Here is a 17,755-nt window from a genome sequence, read left to right as displayed (position 1 = left end):
GTTGACCAGGAGGTCCCGCGACTTAGTGGGGCCACGGACAGGGAGTGCACAGATAAGAAGGTGAGGAGAAAAGTGCAACCAAAACCTTAACAAAATATTGATGAGGAGCTGGAATAGGGGCTGCAACCTGGCACACTCCAGATAGACGTGCGCCAGGGTTTCCCTCATGCCACAAAAGGGGCAGGTGTCCGGGATTGGGGTGAACTGCGCCAAATACACGCCCGTGCTCACGGCCCCGTGAAGGAGCCACCAACTGATATCCCCGGCGGGCCTCGGGACCAAGGTGGAATATAGGCTGGCCCACCGGGGCTCCTCACCCTCTAGAGGTGGCAGGAGGTCCCGCCACTTTGTGTCGGCGCGGGACGCGAGGGCGAGGACATGAAGGGTGTGGAGTACGAGCGTGTATAGATGTTTCCTTGGCGCAGTCTGGAAACGGACTGGCTGCAGCTTGTGTAGCCGGCGCACAGTGAAGGGGCGGGGGGGTTGGTTGGGTCCACGGGGCAGGAGCCCAATGAAAAGGTCCGGAGGGCCTGGCGTGGAAGATGGGCGGGGCACGCCCTCCCTTAGGACCCGGTCGAGGTAGACCAGAGCAGCAGGCAGCAAAGCGGCCCTCACCTCCTGAAGTACGCGCAGGGGAGTATGAGGTCTGGAGAGCCCCATGCGCTGAACGAGCGTCAGGGGATTCAGCGAGTCTCCCCAGTCGTAGTCCAGGAGGTCTCCGACTCTGGTGACTTCTGCCAGGACCAACCTCTGGCGCACCGAGGGAGACTCCGCCACCTGCACATGGAGCTGGGGGTTGTGTAGCAGGGGCTCCGCAAAGAGATCTTCCCCCACGGAGGCTGCCACGGACCTGGTTGTTGTGAACAGTTTCCAGGTCTGGAGGAGGTCCTGGTAGAAGACCGGCAGCCCGGAGAGGTCTCACAGAAGACCTCTCGGATGGAGGTAAAGGAGCTGCCGGTCATATCGGAGCCCTCGGAAGCAGCGCAGGAAAGCGAGTGCCAGTACGCTCCACGCCGGACTACCTGCACCATAAAGGAGCCTCTGCAGGGCCTGGAGGCGGAAGACATGGACCTGAGTGCAGAGACACTTCATAGAATATCTGGGTTGGAAGGGACCTCAGAAGGTCATCTAGTCCAACCCCCTGCTCAAAGCAGGACCAATCCCCAACTAAATCACCCCAGCCAAGGCTTTGTCAAGCCTGACCTTTAAAATATCTGAGGAAGGAGATTCCACCACCTCCCTAGGTAACGCATTCCAGTGTTTCACCACCCTCCTAGTGAAAAAGTTTTTCCTAATATCCAACCTAAACCTCCCCCACTGCAACTTGAGACCATTACTCCTTGTTCTGTCATCAGCTACCACTGAGAACAGTCTAGAGCCATCCTCTTTGGAACCCCCTTTCAGGTAGTTGAAAGCAGCTATCAAATCCCCCCTCATTCTTCTCTTCCGCAGACTAAACAATCCCAGTTCCCTCAGCCTCTCCTCATAACTCATGTGTTCCACTCCCCTAATCATTTTTGTTGCCCTCCGCTGGACGTTTTCCAATTTTTCCACATCCTTCTTGTAGCGTGGGGCCCAAAACTGGACACAGTACTCCAGATGAGGCCTCACCAATGTTGAATAGAGGAGAACAATCACGTCCCTCGATCTGCTGGCAATGCCCCTATGTATACATCCCAAAATGCCATTGGCCTTCTTGGCAACAAGGGCACACTGTGGACTCATATCCAGCTTCTCGTCCACTGTAACCCCTAGGTCCTTTTCTGCAGAACTGCCCGGGAAGGAGGTCGATTGCCCCATGCCCACGAGGGACAGCCCGTGGGGCTCGGGTCCCAGCCGCATGGCACCGGCGGTCACCTCGGTGGGCTCGGCGGCTAACAGCAGGGTGCCACCTGCGGCCAGGCAGATGGAGGAGCCCAGGGAACCCTCAGAGGCAGGAGCAGAAGCAGCAGCTGGGGAGGGAGCATGGAGAAGGCGGGGCCGGGGTGAGGTCGCTCAGATCGAGGCCCGCTGGCAGAGGGTCGTCCTCCCCCTGGGTGACCAGGGTCAGACCCAGGGCCCCGATCTCCTCGTAGATGGAAGGGAGCTCTCCTTCCACCACCCCGGAGGTCTCCCCGCCAGTGCCCGAAGCGACGCTCGCCCCGGGGCTCACAGGGGCTCCGGATGGTAACGGAGCAGGAGGGGCTCCATCGGGGGCCTTGGAGGGAAGGGACTCCAATGGAGGGACGGTACTGCCCTCCTGTGCTGCCACGTCTTCCCCAGCCGGTACCGGGGGATGGTACGCGCCTGAAGGCAAGGCAGAGGGCTCGGCATCGGTGCCCCCCTTTCTGGTCTTTCGGGGGGCTTCCGCATCGATGGAAAGGAGCAGAGCTCGAGCCCTCCATTTGCCCCGCGTCCCCTGGACTAGGGCCCAGCCCTCCATGGCATCATCGGGGGGCCGACTAACAGGGGTCGGGTCGGGGGCAGGGACAATGGCTCAGGGACCATCGGAGGCAGCGGTGGGACGGCATGAGGGAGGGAAGATTCCCCCTGGGGCGGGCCCTTTCCCATGCTCAGCGGTATCCTTGCTGCACCCTCCTCTAGGGGCCCCGCCGGATTGCAAGCAGCTAAGGCGGAGCTCTCCCTTGGGCCCGAGTGGGAGCAGTGGTGGACTGAGGAGGAGGGGCAGCTTCAGGTGCCGGGCAGCCAGGGGTGCCGGCGATGACAGGGTCGGCGCCCCGCCGGAGCTCGGGGGTCCCGGATGCCCCTCCTTGCCGGGCCAAGGGGCAGTCCCTCCGGACGTGCCCCATTGCCCGGCAGAGGTAGCACCGGGCCTCCCCTGTGGAATAGTGCACCCGGTAATGGGCCCCCTGGTAGGGGACCAAGAATGACTCCTCGAGCACCTCTCTGTCACACATTGCCGGCGGCAGTTGAAGCTGCCCCTGCCAGCGGAACGAGAGGACGTGATGGAGGGAGGGGTCTTTGCAGCCCAGTGGGAGAGGGCTGACAATGGAGATGGGTTTCCCCAGGGTAGAGAGGGCAGGTAACAAGGCGGCATTGGGAAGAAAGGGAGGGACAAGGTCAGGACCAGGCAGACGCCCAAGTCCTCTAGCAGCTTTAGGGGGACAAACACGCCCCCCACCACCAAGCCCTTCTCCACTGCCTCCTGGGCGGCAGCCTCCGATGCTAAAAAGAAGACCTTTCCGTACATTTTGGAGGCTGTCACAATGGCCGTGGGCCCCACCACCCTCACCAACGCCTGCACATAGGTCTCCACGTGGGGCAAGGCGGGCACCAGAAGGCAACGGACACCGTGCTTCCTGGTCAAGGTCGGGAAGGGGCCCCGGCCGCTATTGATGGTAGCGGAGGCGGTGGGTGGGAAAGATCATGTAGCGGCAGGCGGGGGGCGCTGCCGCCACCTGGGCGTACACCCTGGGGGCCGGGGCACCCACAGAGCTGGTGGAGGGAACAGCGGGGAGGGATGCCGCAGCCAGTGGTGGGGCCACGGCAGTGGGGGCAGCCCCTGCCATGGAGGGCTTAGACTTTTTTGCGGGGCCCTTACCCTTCTTTTTACCCTGGTCCTTCCTGCCGGCTGGGAGGGCTTCCCCAGGGTCGGAGGATGGACTAGGGGGCAGGCTCCAAGCCACACCCCCTGTGTCCCCACAAACACAGTCAAAACTCCCACCACAAGAGCACAGTTCAAAAGTTACTCGGTCTTAAAAGCCCCCTCCACAGCGGTCTGTAGAGTCCCTGTGCACTCCCCCAGCAGCAGATGGCCTCTTCTTCTCCTCGGGGCTCCAGCAGCTCCACGCAGCAAATGCAGCAGCTCCAGGCCACAGTCCAGTGGACAGGCAGACAGAAATGACCCCTCACAGGTGGTGGTGGTGGTAGTACGGTCCACAGCAGCAACGGCCAGGCCTGGAGTCCCTCATTCCCCTCCTCTGGGGAGCGGGCCAGCAGCCACCCCCCACCCACCAAGGGGCTGGAGTGGCAGCAACCAAGGGTGGGGGTGGTGGTCCAGCGGCTAGCCAGCAACCAGGTAGCAGAGAAGTGGGGGTGGGGGTATGGTGTCTGGCCCAGCCAGGGGAGCAGCTGCAGTAGCAGCAAAAGCCCAAGGCCTAGCAGCAGTCTCTCTCCTCCCTCTAGGCCAGTTGGGCTCAACAGAGTAGTCGTATTGCAATCCAGGAAGTGGGCGGGCAAAGCCCCCCCCCCCCCCCCCCCCAGCCTAAGGTGGGGAGTCCACAGGACCTGGAAAACCAAATAATTACGGGGGACAACTAATGAACAACAGGGCCAGGAGTGCGGTCAAAGGGTCAAACGAAGGGAACCAGATGGGGATGGGGTAGTCTTATTGGGATCCAGGAAGTGGGCGGGCGAAGCTCACCCACTGCTAAAGGATCCCCCGCCAGGCCTAAGGGGGTGATCCACAGGACCTGGGAAGCCAAATAATTACGGGGGACAACTAATGAAAAACGGGGACGGGAGTGCGGTCAAAGGGTCAAACGAAGGGAACCGGACGGGGACACCGAGCAGAGAACCCCGGACAGCGCCCACCGCTCCTCAAAGGCGTCAAGGGAGTCAGTGGACGCCACCCAGAGGAACTCTGCCCAGAGGCGTGAACGGACAGAGGATCGGAAATAGGCCCCACAGTCACAGGAGACTCCATCGGCCAACCTCCTCACCCTGGTTTTATAGATGGCCGCTTTAGCCAGGGCCAGGAGGAGGTTGACCAGGAGGTCCCGCGACTTAGTGGGGCCACGGACAGGGAGTGCGTAGATAAGAAGGTGAGGAGAAAAGTGCAACCAAAACTGTAACAAAAGATTGGTGAGGAGCCGGAATAGGGGCTGCAACCTGGCGCACTCCAGATAGACGTGCGCCAGGGTTTCCCTCACGCCGCAAAAGGGGCAGGTGTCCGGAATCGGGGTGAACCGCACCAAATACACGCCCGTGCTCACGGCCCCGTGAAGGAGCCGCCAACTGATATCCCCGGCGGGCCTCGGCACTAAGGTGGAATATAGGCTGGCCCACCGGGGCTCCTCACCCTCTAGAGGTGGCAGGAGGTCCCGCCACTTTGTGTTAGGGCGGGACGCGAGGGTGAGGACATGAAGGGTGTGGAGCACGAGCGTGTAGAGATGTCGTTTTGGCGCGGTCTGGAACTGGACCAGCTGCAGCTCGCGCAGCCGGCTCACGGTAAAGGGGCGGGGGGGTCGGTCGGGTCCACGGGGCAGGGGCCCGATGAAAAGGTCCGGAGGGCCTGGGGTGGAGGGTGGGCGGGGCGCACCCTCTCGCAGGACCCGGTCTAGGTAAACCCGAGCAGCGGGCGGCAAAGCGGCCCTCACCTCCTGAAGTACGCGCAGGGCAGTACGAGGTCTGGAGAGCCCCATGCGCTGAGCGAGCATCAGGGGATCCAGCCAGTCACCCCGGGCATAGTCCAGGAGGTCTCCGACTCTGGTGACTTCCGCCAGGTCCAACCTCTGGCGCACCGAGGGGGACTCCGCCGCCTGCACACGGAGCTGGGGGTTGTGTAGCAGGGGCTCCGCGAGGAGGTCTTCCCCCACGGAGGCCGCCACGGACCTGGTCGCTGCGAACAGTTTCCAGGTCCTGGTAGAAGACCGGCAGCCCGGAGAGGTCTCGCGGAAGACCCCTCGGGTGGAGATAAAGGAGCTGCCGGTCATATCGGAGCCCTCGGAGGCGGCGCAGGAAGGCGTGCGCCAATGCGCTCCACGCCGGACTACCTGCACCATAAAGGAGCCTCTGCAGGGCCTGGAGGCGGAAGACATGGACCTGAGTGCGGAGACACTTCAGGCCCTGCCCTCCCTCCTCCAGGGGCAGATGGACAACCCCTGCAGAGACCCAGTGCAGTCCTGACCAGAAGAACTCCAGAATCAATTTCTGGAGGTTGGCCAGGAAATCCGGGGCCGGAACCAGGGTGTTGAGCCGGTACCAGAGCATGGACAGGACCAGTTGGTTGAGCACCAGTGCCCGCCCTCGAAAGGACAGACACCGGAGCAGTCCTGTCCATCTCCGGAGCCGCTCTACCACCCTGCCCTCTAAACCGTGCCAGTTCTCCGGCGGAGACGGATGCGTGGCAGAAAGGTAGACGCCGAGATAGAGCAGCGGACCCGCGCTCCAGCGGATGGCTTGAAGCGCGGGTGGGAGGGAGCTCGCCTGCCGCCAGTCCCCTACCACCAAGCCAGAGCTCTTGACCCAGTTGACCCGGGCGGAGGAGGCTGCCGAGTACACAGCCTGGCAAGCCTCCACCCGCGCCAAGTCGCCCGGGTCCTGGACCACGAGGAGTACATCGTCGGCGTATGCCAACAGGACCAGCCGCAGCTCCGGCTCCCGTAGCGCCAACCCCGTCAACCTCCTGCGGAGGAGACAGAGGAAGGGCTCGATCGCCAGAGCGTACAGCTGGCCCGAGAGGGGGCACCCCTGCCGTACTCCCCGCCCGAAGCTGACCGGTTCGGTCAGGGTCCAGTTGAGCCTGACCAGACACTCCGCGGAGGCGTACAGCACCTGGAGAAAGCCCAGGGAAACTGGGGACCCAAGCCAAACGCTCGCAGAGTGCCCAGGAGATACCCGTGATCCACCCTGTCGAACGCCTTCTCCTGATCCAGGGACAGGAGGGCGAACGACAGACCGTCCCTAAACCCGAGTTCCAAAAGGTCCCGGACCAGATAGAGGTTGTCGAAGATGGTGCGGCCCGGGACGGTGTAGGTCTGGTCTGGGTGGATCACGTCCGCCAGCACAGACCTCAGCCACAGCGAGATGGCTTTTGCTACGACCTTATAGTCCGTGCTGAGGAGCGAGACGGGACGCCAATTCCGTAAATCGCGGAGGTCCCCCTTCTTTGGCAATAAGGCGAGCACGGCTCGCCTGCACGAAAGAGGGAGGACCCCACCCTGCAAAGACTCGGCCCAGACAGTAACGAAGTCTGGGCCGAGGACGTCCCAGAACGCGCGGTAGAACTCCACGGTCAGCCCGTCCATGCCCGGAGATTTATCGGTGGGCATGCGGCGGAGGGCTTCCGAGAACTCGGCCAGAGTGAGAGGCAGCTCTAGCCGGTCTCGGTCGCCCGCGCTGACCGTCGGGAGTTCATCCCAGAGCACTCTGCAAGCGTTAGGATCGGTCGGACCCGGGGAGAAAAGGGCTGCGTAGAAGGCCCTGGCCCTCCCGCACAGCTCCACCGGATCCGTGAGGGGGGTGCCGTCCTCTGCGAGGAGGCAAGTGATGTGCTTCTTGGCCCCCCTCTTTTTCTCCAGGGCGTAGAAGAAGCGGGAGCCGCGATCCATCTCCCGAAGGAGGCGGATGCGGGATTGAACAAAAGCGCCCCGGACCCGATGGTCCTCGAGGGCCCGGAGCTCCTCCCGCTTCTCCCAGCACGCTCCGCAGAGGGATGGATCCTCAGGGCTGGCGGCCAGACGCCTCTCCAGCTCGAAGACCTCCCGTTCCAGCTGCCCCATCGCCGCATCCCTCCGTCGGCTGGCGCCCCGGGTGTAGTCGCGGCAGAAGAGCCGGGCGCGCACCTTCCCTAGGTCCCACCACCGCCGCGCCGAGGGAAAGGCACGCTGCTGCCCTCGCCAGGCCAACCAGAACTCCCGGAAGGACGCCACGAAGCCCACGTCCTCCAGCAAGCTGTTATTAAAATGCCAATAGGCCGGCCCCGGCCTCTCCACACAGAGAGAGACTGTCACGGTGGCCAGGTGATGATCGGAAAACGGGGCCGGCCGGATGCTGGAGGAGTGGGCCTGGGAGAGATGGAAGCGTGACAAATAGATACGGTCAAACCGGGAGTGGCGCGCCCGATGGGCCTCCACCTGGACAAAGGTGAACGTCGAGGTGTCGTCCGGGTGGTGGTCGCGCCAGACGTCCACCAGGGAGTGATGGTCGACTATCTCCCGGAGGATGTCCGCGGCGGCCAGGCACTGCTCGGTCCCCAAGCGGTCCCGCTCCTCGAGGGTCGTATTGAAGTCCCCGCCCAGGACCAGGCACTCATGAGGATCCAAAGTGCCGAGGAAGGCGGACGCCTGCTGAAAGAAGCGTAGCCGCTCTGGGCCCAATGTCGGGGCATAGACGTTGACAAGATTGACCACGAGCCCTTCTAAACGGACCCGGAGGTGCAGCAGGCAGCCCGGCACAGCCTCGGCGACCCCCAGCACCTCGGGCCGTAGGTCAGGGGAGAACAGGGTTGCCACTCCAGCCGTACGAACTGTGAGATGGCTAAAGTAGACCCTGTCCCCCCATTCCAGCCGCCAGCTAGCTTCGGCAGCCGGATCCGTATGGGTCTCCTGCAGGAAAATCACAGAGTTCCCCCCCTCCCGAAGGAAGGAGACCACCTGGCACCTGCGGAGACCCATCCTACAGCCCCGGGTGTTTAACATGATGATGGTCAGAGGTTCCATAAGGAGGGCTGGAGGGGGATCCTCACCCAACGGGCCGCGCAACAATCCGTGACCTACCCCGTAGGTAATTAGGGAGTCACGGAAGAGGCGGACCCGCTGGTAAGTCGCGGCAGCCTGCTTCCCGGTCCTTTTACCCTCCCCTCGCGGCCTGGAGGATGAGATGGAAATCCCCCCATCGCTGCAGGGCGAGCTGCACTTTATTATGGGAGCCCCGGACGTCCTCAAGGAACTCCCGCAGCTCCTCCTGCAGCGTAGGGGGGGCCGGGGCCACTAGCCCCTGGCTGTCCTCCGGAGGGACTACTGACACAGCCCCATGGCCCACCGAAACGGGCAGGCAAGGGGCAGACCCCCGACGTAGCGCCCGATGGGCTGGCGCCACGCGGCCCCCCTCAATCCCTGGCTCGAGTGGGGGCAGCGGAGGGAAGGTAGTAGCCCCTAGTGAGTCGGGACTGGGGAAAACAGAAGCCGCTCCCTGGGGGCTATCCTCTAGGAGTGAGGAGATGATGGCCCCAGGGGCGGCAGTGACAACACGGGAGGTGGGGGGAACAGGGGCGGGGTTGACATCAGGGGCAGGGCAGGGATTCAGAATAAGGGCAAGGCAGGGGTTGGGTGCAGAGCCAGGGAGAGGAGCATAGGTAGGATCCTGGGCCCCAGGAGCCAAGCTGTTGGAAAATGGCCCCTCTCGATCAGGCTGTTACAGGGGGTCAGTCCAGGATGGGGCGGAGGGGCACGTGGGGTACAGGAGTCTGGTAGAGGCAAATATACTGGCCACTGGATGAACAGGTTTCTGTTCCCTGAGTGACTTGAGCAGGGACTGCTCCAGGCTAATGAGAACACCCGACTCCAATTAACTTGCAAAGAGTCAGGTGAGGCTATTAAGGTAATGTGAACACCTGACTCTAATTAAGGCCCCTCTGATACTATAAAAGGGCTCACTCCAGTCAGGCTGAGGAGAGCCAGGGGAGAGAAAGTGTGGCTGAAGGGCTGGTTAATGAAGGCACCCTCAAGCCATCAGTAAGGGAGCCCTAAGGTATGGGTGAAGAAGAGAGAAGCGGGAGAACTGTGGGGAACTGGCTCAGGGAAATGTAGCAACTCTGGCAGTGAATGGTCAGCAACCAACAGCTGTCACCATTAGGGTCCCTGAACCGGAACCTGGGGTAGAGGGTGGGCCTGAGTTCCCCCCAACCTGCCACTTCAGAAACACCTCCTGGGAGGGGAAGACAGGCCTCTGTCAGGACAGGAGTCTAAACTGTTCTGAAATAAGCCCCTAGGGACAACAGAGACTGTGGGACTTCTCTCACCAACCTCCTTGCTGGCTTATGACGAAAAGGGCTCAGTAGACTGTAACCCTGGCCCGAGAGAGAGAAGGGCTATGTGGAAGGTCACGGTGAGCCACTGAGGCTAGCATAAACCGCCTAGAAGTGCGGGACCCATGGGGACAAGGTCGGAGCTCTGCCACACTAACTATGTGCATTGGAGGCTGATCAACATATATTGCTTACGTGTAGTAAAAACTTATGTTTCTTTTCCATAAGGGTTTTATATTGTGTGTGTATTTAGAGATTACTAATAAAAGAAAATTAGTTTTATTGGGTTATAGTCAAGGTTTTTGTGTCATGGTGATATGCATTAGTTTATAACTACTGTGTTTTTATATTTAGACAGCATAATAATTTTGATCTTATTACAAAACACAAGCATTTAAAAGTAAGTGACTGATAGGTAACTACAGTAGAGCCTCAGAGTTACAAACACCTTGGCAGAGATTGTTCATAACTCTGAAATGTTTGTAACTCTGAAAAAAATGTTATGGCTGTTTCAGAAGTTTACAACTGAGCACTGACTTAATACATCTTTGAAACTTTACTATGCAGAAGAAAAATGCTGATTTCCCTTACTTTTTTAATAGCTTACATTTACAGTACTGTATTTCCTTCTTTTTTTGGGGGGGTGGAGGCATCTCTGCTGCTTAATTGTGTATTTCTGGTTCCAAATGAGGTGTGTGATTGACTGATTAGTTCATAACTCTCTGGTGCTTGTAACCCTGAGGTTCTACTGTACATTGTTCCAGCACAACCACCATACAGCATAGAAAAAGCACCACAACCTTATCTTCACCCCAGTAAAGGTATCAACCATTCAACACCCCTTTCTTCAAACCTGAGCATGTGTAATTTCAGAGGACTGTGCAGAAAGGACAGCAGGGGAGGGAGGTATGGTCTGTTTGGGTATACATATGCTGCAGTTAAACACAGTGGCTGGAGTTGCATAAGATTTGGGGATCGGATGTTGGAAGGTTGGTATCTGTAGGCAGAGTTAAGGTTGTGATGCATGTGCATCTCTAGGTGGTTGTCTAGATTAAAAGGTATGTTCTACTGGTACTCAACTTTTCATTTCCTTGCTTTTAGGTTTGCATTAAGTATGTTACTTAGAGCAGCCTTTATTAAGAGTGGGGGTTGTGGGTGTTTACACATACGAGCATACACATATAACAGAGAATGTCCAATTTAGGTCCTTTGAAGTCTGAGTGGTGTGAGAGGTGGGGACCTTGTATTGGAGTTTGGGGATCTCCCATCCTGAGCAATTTTTGGAAAGTATCTGCAGTTTGGGGCATTGTGGTCTATTCTGGAGGCAAATGTTGCATTTTAGAATGTTTTTTACTTAAAGGAAAAGCCATTTCTGACAGAGATTAGAACAGAATGCAGAGAAGCAGAAAATTTCCTCCCAACTTTCTTTCAACTGAGTGGCAGAATGTTAAGAAGGGGCTCTGGAAAGTCCCACAAAGCTCCCTGTAGAACATCAGTGAGCTGTAACAAACTACACATCAGAGATTCAGTCTCTGGAAAACATCCATTTGTGGTCACTTGAAAAAGCTCTCAACAATGAATGAATGAAAAGCAAGCCTGAAAACAGCTGATATCATACATATTTATATTGAAGGTTCCATTTTATCTGGGAAGAGATGGTGCAGCCCAGAATAAAATAATTCATCCAAGTGCATTTCTTCCTCTTATTGGAGGGTTCTTCATGAACTTATTTATAAATCTATTGCTAATTACATATATGATTAAAAATCCATACCTAGTCCTCTAAACCTATCATACTTTATTTTTAATAAGTGAAAAATGAAATAACATCTGCAACTATTTTTAAGATGGCTTTTCCTGTCTTTGAAACTTAGTCTTTGAACAGATAAAATGAGCATATGTATTCTTTTCTCTCAAACCGCTTGGTAATTTCCTTCACACCTGAGGCGTAACGTGTTCATTAAAAAACATTCTGCAGATGCACAGCTGTGCTGGTATCATTTCCATCAATGCCTTTGAAAAATGTTACCTTAATCTGACAAGAATTTTAAAAGAAACGGACACTAATACATGCCTAAGAAAAGGGTAATCAGTGGTGTTTCTAACTGGGATCACACAGCAGTCCTCTGAAGATGAGAGATAAGCTAAAGATCTTCATACAGACTAAAATGTTCAGCGTCGGGGGGTCTAACTTTTAATGGATTTCTTACCATCCTAGATACTGCACATCTGCTATATCTATGAATGATCATTTGATGCATATAGTTAAAGATAGGCACACAGGGCAATATTCTATTGTACTATTATAGCTACTTAATATTTTTATTAATGCATAAAGTAAGGAATAAAAAATGTTACCTCTGAATTATTAAAGGAGTTGAAAGATAAAAAGAAAACAAAATCATTGTTACATCTTTCATGGACATTTATAAATGGCATATTGACAAGGTAGAAAATAATGTCTTCTTCAGAGCCTGTATGATCAGTCTAGTAAATTCCTGTTAAAGCTTGCATTTTCAGCTTCACAACTTCAACAGCACCTCAGAACCTACCCAGCTGTTCCACATGTGCACAATGGACCTGATCCTGATCCCATTACAGACAAAGGCAAAACTCCCATTGACTTCAATTGTGCAGGATCAGGACCTATGTCCTAAAGCCATGCAGATAGTACCAGAGTTTGGTGGAAAACTAAAATACGATATGCAGTTGAAATATATTGGTTTATTTCTTTTGCAAATAAATGATCAAACTAAGTTATTTGCCAAATTATTTGTATTATTTATTTACATCAGAGTACTTTTCAGGTACAGGAACAGCAACCTGCCACTTGTCAGATGACGAAGATTTATTTTTTATAAACTAAACCAAATAAAAAAATGCATAAAACTAATTGCCTAAGATGAAACTCTGATAACTTGCAGCCTGCATGGAACAATTTTTATTGTTGAGTATTAAGGTCCTCTTGGGAAACCGATGCTGGCAAATATGTACAAGCTCTGATAAATTCCCAACTGTACTGACTTCCACAGCCCCCATACAGTGAATATCGGGTGGTAAGAAAAATGCATTATTTTAAAGGAAGGGTAAGTTGAAGATCACTTACTGCAGCTAAACTGAAGCAGGGGCTCCACAAACGCTTCTTACTCAAATGACGAACATATCAAGTAAAGTTTTACTTTATCAATGTCGGATTCACTAGAGGTGGTTGCAGAGAGTCATTTGCAAAAGAGCTACAATTTAGGTTAAGGTTTGTAACAACAATAGGGCACTCCCCTTCCTAGAGAACACAGTGCTCTCGGGCAGGTGAAAGTGATGCAAGTCCAAGCAGAAAGTGATCCGACAACAAACGTAAAGGAGGAGTTGGGTGATGGGGGCGGAGGGGAGTTGGACAGACTTACAATGGGCTGCTACTATGCAACGTCCCCAACCCAAAGCGATCAATAAAGGAGGGAGAGAGGCTGCTAAGCAGAGCCACTTCAGGTCCCCTTGTCACTTGTACTTACCAGTTCCCCAATCGCACGGTCAACAGCAGGAGCAGAAGCCTCATCCTGCTGCGGGGACTGCACAGAGGCCACGGGAAGGAGGGACGCCTCCATGAATCCATTGGCTTTAAGTCTCTCTTCTCTGGTTTTCTTACAAGTCACTCTCTAGTAGTTACTCTGCAATTTCGGCATCCCCCCAGCGCGTAGGAGCGAGAGGGAGAGAACCCCCCAGCCAGGTAGGATCCGACTCTAAAAGGACCATGCAACTTGGCCAATAAGCTCCTCAGGTTGCTCCATAAATTATCTTAAAAAGTGCTGGACGAATCAAGTCCTCGCAGAGGTGGAGCTTCCTTACTAGAAGGGAAACATGCTCAGCAGACAGGTTGGCGTCTTTTTAAACGGGAGGCGAAATAAAAAGAAGCCACCCACAGAGGGCCTCGCACGAGGAGAAGGGTCCCTTCGGCGCTGCTTGATTGAGAGCCGGGGACGGGGGGAGCTAGGAGCTCCTCGCAGAGCTCGGCACCGCCGCAGAGGGAGGAAGTTGCAACTGCTTAATGATAAGGATTTAAAGCAAAACGGGACGGGGGCGGCATGGGGCTGTCCGTTGCCGAGGGCAGCGCTCCCGGGGGCAGAGTGCCAGCTCGTGCCCACCCGCGGCGCGGGGGCTGAATGCGCTCCCCCAAAGGCAGAGCGCAAGGAAGCCAGTTGCTTTCAGCGCCCGGCTAGCGCAGCGAGCCGCCTCCGGCTGCGCCCTGCGTGGCTCCCCCTGCGCCCACCTGCCGCCCCTGCTCGCTGCATCCAGCCCCCCGCGCGCGCCCTTTGCAGGCCCCTTGCGGCGACGAGGCTGCTCCCCCCTCCCCCGGCCCGCCGTGCTAGCCGAGGGGCGCGGAGCTCGAGCGCCTGTTGCCCGGGCGGTTGCCATGGGGATGGGGAAAGCCGGGCCCCAGCGGCGGCGGAGCGCGCGGGTTGCCGCCGCTCTGGCTCTGCCCTGCGCGCTCAGTCCCTGCAGCCGGCCGGGGCGGGGGTTGCGCTGCTGGCTGCTGCCGCCCCACAACGCGGGCACCTGCAGTTCCTCATCCGCCCCGCCTCTGGGGGCGCGACTCAGGGCAGGTCCGGCTGCGTGATGGGGATGTGGCTGGCCCGGCCCTTCCTGCAGGAGTTTGGAAGATGCGGGACGGTCCCCGCTCAGGCTGCGCCCCCTCCCACCACCAAGTGAGTGATCCCCCGCCCAGGAGGCTCCATCGCCTTTGATCTCATCTGCAAACGTCTCTCTTCATCTCTCCTGCTGCTGCTATTGATTCGAGCTGTATGATTTAGAGGAAGAAGCCTGGCCAAGTTGCTGAAGAGAGGGGAGTGCTGGCATCTCGCCATCGCCCTCTCTTTGCTTCCCTTTCCCCAACACCTCTCCACCTCCTTTAATGAAGGGGGACCATATTATTTACCTGGCTGGAATATTGTGGGCCTTTACAAATATGAATCAGTGAAGAGCTTTGGGATGGAAAGTATTAAAGTATTCCAGGATGCAGGTGTATGAAAGTGACTAGGGATATTCAATGTGTTGAATATAGCACAAGGAAAATATAAGGCTGGGGGGGTTGCTTTTTTTTTTTTTTTTTTTTAAACAAGTAGGGTGGGCTATGAGTGATTAAACAGATTGGAGATGAAGGCTCACTCCTGCAAAGATTTACACATTGGCTTCACTTTATACAGTGATTAGTCCCCCTGACTTTAATGAGATGGTAAGTATTTGCAGGAAAAGTCTAAATAAAAAATAAATTATGTTACAGCACGTGTTGGTGTACTTTATTATTTATTTGCATTGTTTTCATGTTCAGAAGCTCCAATCTAGATTAGTTTTACACAGTACAGAGCTTTACACGGTAGAGCTTAAATTTGAAACAGCTTTGAAATCAGTGTAGTTGCACCAGCTTCCAGGTCAACATAGGGTTATTTTATTTAATTTTTTTTAAAAGTTGCCCTACTTCATTAGAGTGACCCATTTTAATCTTGATAATCTAAGTTAAATATTACTCAAAAGATGGAAAATATATTGAAGTGTAGTTCAATCTTCTTGCTACTGCTTATTTCAATATTGGCTAGTAGTGGGTTCTTCATTCTTGTCTCCTTCTGTGGGGTGGTGTTACTGTATTTTGAGAACTATATCTTCTTGAAAGGATAAGAATTTTTACAATACACTTCAGACAGATGCAGTATATCAAGTGAAAAATTCAAAGACTTGAAGATAAGTAGCTGGACAGGCAGGTGATGGCAGAAAGTAGAGCCTCCAGGGAACGATGACACTGACTAGCATGAGCTCAGTCACCACAAAACATGTATTTGTTAATGAAAATGGATACAGAGAAGCTCCCCTCTTGGTTGTGTTGACTTCAAAGACAATTTTGCCCTGTGCAGCATGTACAGTACACCCGCTCTCATTTCCCAGCTAGGCTTGTCTATGGATAGCACTGATGCACACACACACTGTTTTCCAAGGGGCCTACATTCAATCATTTGACTTGGACCATTAAGGCTCTTGCTAATCCATAAAAATGTTATCCTACGCCCATGCTGTCATAACAGGAAACAGAGACACATTGTTAGTGGAGAAAATTTGTATGAAGTGTAAATAGATAAATATGAAGAGACTGCTGTACCTGTGCTGAGGCCCATGGACTTCAGTGCAGCTCCCTGAAGGCATAGCAGTTTGTGCATACTCAAGAAATGCCAAGCTCAGGCAAAGATTAGGACTACACTACTGTAGTATGTACCAAGAACAAACAACTAAAGTTGACAGTAAAAAAAAAAAAAAAAAAAAATGTACTTAGCACAGGTTTCATTTTCATCTGATTTGTAATTTTAAAATGGTATCTAAGGGAAGAAAAAGTTGAAACCAAAACCAATGAGATCACGCCAAAAAGGCAAGCAAGCAAACTTGATATGTGCTCAGTTTGTCACAGAGATAAATGTAGATCAAGGTAGCTCCAAGCCTTAGCCTTCCTTCCTTGTACTGTCTTTGAAAAAGTAGAAACTAATCCTTCATGGAAACACCAGAAAGGAGGACAATCTATGGTAAATTAAGTGAAAAGTGAAAGATTAAGAGGGCAAAGAGGGGTTTTGAAGAGTAAGTAGCTAAAGACATTTTTAAAAAAAATCCTAAAAATGTCTTGCTGCTTATCAGAAACAGGAATCCTGAGAGATTGACAAAATGTACTGGAGTACAAGTGAGCAAAAGAAACCATAGAGAAGAATAAGGAAATAAGAGAGGTTGTTGGGAAAATACTTATTCCAGAACTAAAAAAATATGGAGGTTTTAGGGGTGATCCTTAGAATTTTAGGCCAAAGAGCATTGCCTCAGAAACAGGAAAACTGATTATGTCAACTGAAACCTAGAATTCTAAGACCCCCAGATGGTGTACTGGGGACAAACCAGCATGGCTTCTAATCTGTTAGAATTCTTCAGTCATGTCAATAAAGTAATGGATAAAGAAGAAGTCTTTCAAAAAGTCCATCACAAAAGTCTATTAAGGAAATTACACAGTCATAGGATGAAAGGTAAAATATTGTTATGAATTAGAAAGTGGCTAAGACACAAAGGATAGGAATAAATGGTCAAAGGTTAGCATAGCTAAAGTTAACGGTGTGGTGTCCCAAGGTTCTGTACTAGGATGGGTGTCAGTTAATCTATTTCTCATTGGCAAGGAAAACGGGGATTAGCAGTGATGTGGCAAAATTAGTGGGAGACACAAAGCTATATAGGTCAGTCAAAACTGAGAAGAAAGTGAGGAATTTCAGAGAAGGCTAACAAAAATGAGGTAAAGGGACAGCAAAATGGCAGATGAAGTTCCATGCTGGCCAGTGTAAGATGTCAAACGTCTTTTACTAAAACAAAAACAGAAAGTCAAGTCCAAAATATTATGGATGTGACGGGTTCTGTCACAGAGATCCCCTTGGGACTGTCGCCTGCTGTGCTGAAATTACCTCTGAGCCTGTTTTCCCTGCCAGCTTGGGACTCCAGAACCCTGCTTTGTTGAGCCAGACACTCTAGCCTGCTGCAACACAGACCCAGGATCTGGGCCACACCCGCAAAGTTACAGACTAACTAAAAATAGCTCAGCAGTTTACCTGTCTCCAGCACCCAGACACCCAGCTCCCAATGGGAGCCAAACCCCAAATAAATCCGTTTTACTCTTGTCAAGTTTCCTTCCCCACTCTGAACTGTAGGGTACAGATCTAGGGACCTGCCTGAAAACCTCCTAAGCTTACTTTCACCAGCTTAGGTTAAAATTTCCCCAAGGTACAAATTAATTTTATCCTTTGCCCCTGGATCCACTGCCACCACCAAACTTTAACTAGGTTTACTAGGAAACGTAGTTTGGACATGTCTTTCCCCCCAAAATCCCCCCAACCCTTGCACCCCACTTCCTGGGGAAGGTTAGGTAAAAATCCTCACCAATTTGCATAGGTGACCACAGACCCAAACCCTTGGATCTTAGAACAACGAAAAAACATTCAGTTTTCTTACAAGAAGACATTTAATAGAAGTAAAGGAATCACCTCTATAAAATCAAGATGGTAGATACCT

At 53.7% G+C, this 17,755-nt stretch overlaps 1 protein-coding gene across 1 annotated transcript in view; it reads right to left on the bottom strand.

Annotated features, from left to right (window-relative positions):
- GABRG1 (gamma-aminobutyric acid type A receptor subunit gamma1) overlaps window positions 1-13,295 on the bottom strand; it is a 74,962-nt gene extending 61,667 nt beyond the window's left edge. The window contains exon 1 of the mRNA XM_077814587.1: window positions 13,195-13,295. Coding sequence (XP_077670713.1) covers window positions 13,195-13,295 — 101 coding nt within the window. The remainder of the gene's footprint in view (window positions 1-13,194) is intronic.
- Between the last annotated feature and the right edge of the window lie 4,460 nt (window positions 13,296-17,755).

The sequence above is a fragment of the Eretmochelys imbricata genome, chromosome 4 (assembly GCF_965152235.1).
Source record: "Eretmochelys imbricata isolate rEreImb1 chromosome 4, rEreImb1.hap1, whole genome shotgun sequence".
Classification (NCBI taxonomy): domain Eukaryota; kingdom Metazoa; phylum Chordata; order Testudines; family Cheloniidae; genus Eretmochelys; species Eretmochelys imbricata.
This window is presented reverse-complemented; position numbering and strand designations above follow the sequence as displayed.